At 27.4% G+C, this 4022-nt stretch overlaps 1 protein-coding gene across 2 annotated transcripts in view; it reads right to left on the bottom strand.

Moving 5' to 3' along the window:
* Nucleotides 1-2270, bottom strand: part of LOC107028584 (patatin-08-like) — a 6836-nt gene extending 4566 nt beyond the window's left edge. For both annotated transcript variants that reach the window (XM_027919097.1, XM_027919096.1), the window contains exons 1-3: nt 2044-2270; nt 1521-1702; nt 541-700 (exon numbers count right to left, since the gene is read on the bottom strand). Coding sequence is in view for 1 of the 2 variants with exons in the window: in XM_027919096.1 (XP_027774897.1) it covers nt 541-700; nt 1521-1702; nt 2044-2220 (519 nt within the window). In the remaining variant the exon portion in view is untranslated. The remainder of the gene's footprint in view (nt 1-540; nt 701-1520; nt 1703-2043) is intronic.
* Nucleotides 2271-4022: the final 1752 nt, after the last annotated feature.

The following is a 4022-nucleotide window of genomic DNA, read 5'->3' as shown; positions in this document are numbered from 1 at the left end:
GAGTTTGTTTTTAAAAAATATTTCAACTTCAAAATTTCATTTTTTTCACCCCCTACCATCGACCCCACCCACACCCCTCATCCCCCAAAAGAATTAATTTTGTTTTGTGAAAATATTTTCAACTTCAAATTTTTATTTTTTTTACCCATATCCCACTCCCACCCCAAAAATAAAAAACTAATTTTATTTTTAAAAAATATTTTCAATTTCAAAAATTATTTTTTACTCTATTAAAAATAAAAGATATTTCTCAAAAACATTTTTCCCTCATAAATCAAACACTAAAAATAATTTTTCAAAAAATATTTTCTACTCACCAAATCAAACATAAAAAAATAAGTCCAAAATATTTCAAAAAAACATTTTCTAGGTAAACATTTTCCTTCGTACCAAACACACCCCATATATACATATTTTTAAGATAATATATATCTTTTGTATCTATTTACCATACGTAATAGAAAATAAATAAAAAATTCACTTGTTTTAATTTCAAAAACATATTTCTTGGTACAAATCACTATAATTATTTTAACTTACATTTGACTTAGTGAATATTACTGGCTTATTTCTTTTGATGTCAAAGCTTGAGATGACAACTTCTGTCAAAGCTTGATGCAAACGAGTTTCTCCAAAATTATCTTGAAGAATTTGCAAAAGATATTTTCCATCAAAACTTGGGCCTAAAAATGTACCAGTACTGCATAATATAATGTAACCAAATTAAATATAAGTATAAAGAACAGAAATCTCACATATCTAGGGTTAATTATATTTTATTTAAGTTTACTCAATTACGTATAAAAATACTGAATATTTCATTGCTTTTGGATATATTCTTTGATTGTTCGATACATTGCAAATGATACATTATTTTAATGAGAGAACAGATGTATCTGAGAAGGGATAGAGATGTATCTGAGAAGAGATTTTTATAATTTTGATAATGGTAGAAAATTTTAGAAAATATAATATCTTTATAATTCATTACTCAAAACATATTCTCCTTCTTTCTTTCGAGATGTTTGACCTATTTTTTATTAGTCCATCCAAGAACAATGTACTCCATTTTATCTGGCATTTATCGTCTTTCGAGATTTAAACAAGTCTATCTTTGATAGTAAATTTTAGTTTTTTATCAAAATATTTTGAATTATCAATTATTGTGATTTGTAGTACTTTTTACCTAATTTACAAGTATATACATTTCATTTCAAAAAATTTGCAGATTTCATGCGCAAATTCTAGGTTAAACTTAAACTGTCTGGCTCTCGAAAAACGAAAAGTGTCACATAAATTGAAACAAAGAGAGTAAGTATATAATTACTGTTTTTCCTTTATAGCGACTCTTTGATTTCAACTTTCAACTAGACATGTTTAAGACCGCAACTTTCAACTTTCATATCTTCAATTTAATATCAAAATAGACTCAAAAATCTTTTTTTACGTTCTTGAACTCCGTATCAAATTAAAATTAGACAAATAAATTAAAACGGAGGAATATAAATATGTTTATGTACCTAGAATTAAAAATATGAGGGCCATGTTGGAAGTAAAAAGGTACAATTTCATTGGCAGCAACAAAGGGTCTATTGTTTTCATTTGGAGTAGTAATCATAGCAGTTATTAAACCTCCTGTACTTGTTCCTCCAATTACATCAAAGTAATCTGCAAGTCTTGCATCTCTATTTTTGTCCATTTCCTGACTCGATAAGAAAAGTAAGTCGTATAAATCGAAACAGAATAATTCCCAAATAACTTACTATTACGAGTAACTAAGTTGCAACATAAGAAAACGATGATTTACTTGATTAATAATTAGCTTTATCATGACCGTATAGATAATAGAAGTACTATTACTAATCATTATCACTAATAAACATCGAAAAAAATACAATTCAAGCGTAAAAAAAAAGACAAAAACACGAAAAGATATTTTTATGATATCTGAAGTTGTCCTTCATGAAAATCAAGAACGGTACCCGAAATGACTATAGTAAAATCATACTTACGCACATACATTAAAAAATATTTTTACGATACCTGAAGTTTTCCTTCGAGAAATTCAAGGATGACACCTGGAATGATTCCCTTGATTCCACCTCCATCGATACTAAGAATAGTCACCATATCTTCCAAAGTAGCAGATGTTGAACTAGTAGTTGCTAATATCATAAAAATTAAAATTAAAAAAGACTTAGTAGTTGCCATTTTGCACATTATAATTAATAAAGACTAATATGATCAAAGTGTTTTTAAATTTTGTTGGTGCTTTGAGCATATAACAAGCATGGTATATATAGGCACGTAAACAAGTTAGAGAAATTTTTATTTTGAGTTTGACATAACCAATAATAGTTATATGAGAATCCGTTAAAATTTCGACACGTCGATAGCAGGCCCAATCAAAGGAAAGTGAATTTATAGTTGGTGTGGGCCCGACTAACCCAACAAAAATCGTTTGATAGAGTGAATTAAAAAGATAATTTATACGTTAACTCTGTCGAATATTATTAGAAAAAATATGTATACATTACTAATACCAGGAATTTCGATGTATTAGGAATGCTTAGATTGATTATTGATATAACTATCCTTCAAATCTTTCTCAAAATATTTTCCATTTTTTCAAAGCTAAAGAATTTTTGTAAAAAAAATGTTTTTTTTATAAAAGTTATGTAAGACTTGTTATTTCTAATACATCATATCTAACAATGTACAAGAAATAATACAGCCAATAATATTAATGCAAATATTATTAATATATTTTATTCAATATTATTCTTATGCGCACTTAAGGGATCGTTCGGTAAGTGTATTAAAAAAATTTGCATATACTTAGCTTTGTATATTATTAGTACCTTATCAGTACAATATTTAACATGTGTTTTACTAATGCTTATAATAATCAATGGAAATTCATAGCATTAATAATTCAAAGGATGTTAGAGCATGCATTAAAACGTTTAAAAATATAATTGCTAAAGAAAATAATTTTAAAATTAATTAATAGTGCGTCACTTTCATCACTTTTATAATTTTATGTTATACATTTACGGTGATATTTTAAAATTAAAAGTACAATGATTAAGGACGGTTAAAGGATTTAATGAGTTTTATTGATAAATAATTTGAGGAATTTGAGAAGAATAGATTTGATTAAATTGTGGTCATATAGTAACATTCTGTAATTTGTTCTCGAGGCAGGCTATCATTTCAAAACCAATTAATTTTTATTCTAAATTTAGTTCTTTTAATTATCATATTGTAAAATAAGTTTTGGATATATTAAGGTAGGTAACTAAATATTAAGTATATTATATTATTTAAATTCCATTAAAGTTATACTAATTGGAGGAATTAAGATTTATCCTTACATTTGAACTTTAGGAAATTAATTATAGAATTGGGTGAGTTTCGGGTCTAGACTAGACACAGAATAATATAAGTGTTTGTAGACTCGTTAACTTACAAATTATGCATATATACTTGATAGATTGAAAAGGTTCGCAAACATTGAGAAAGGATAAGTATTGGAGAAGTAGCTTGCTTGACTTCGGTTCTCCGGTGAAGGTAGGTTATGTTTTATTCTATTTGATAGATTGACTCTTAATAATGATTGATATGCATTGAGTGATATTGTGAAGTAATCTATTTACTTGATTGTGCGGTTATGTGGCTTGTTTATGTGATTTGTGCTTGGTCTGAAATTCTGAGACTGTGACATTTATAATCTTAAACCCTCTCTACGAAGTGATGTCTTGAATAAAGAATGTTTGATGAAATATTGTTAATGAACTGAAAAACAGTGATGATAAATGATAAATTAATGGTATTATTGAATCGGAGTGTCATGTTCCGACACTATATAATTGGATCGAAGTGTCACGTTTCGACACGGTATAATTGGATCGAAGTGTTACGTTCTGACAAGGTATTATTGAATCGGAGTGTCATATTCTGACACGATATTATTGGATCGGAGTGTCACGTTCCTGCACGGTATAATTAAATCGGAGTGT

Source organism: Solanum pennellii, chromosome 8, assembly GCF_001406875.1.
Source record: "Solanum pennellii chromosome 8, SPENNV200".
NCBI classification, from domain to species: domain Eukaryota; kingdom Viridiplantae; phylum Streptophyta; class Magnoliopsida; order Solanales; family Solanaceae; genus Solanum; species Solanum pennellii.
This window is presented reverse-complemented; position numbering and strand designations above follow the sequence as displayed.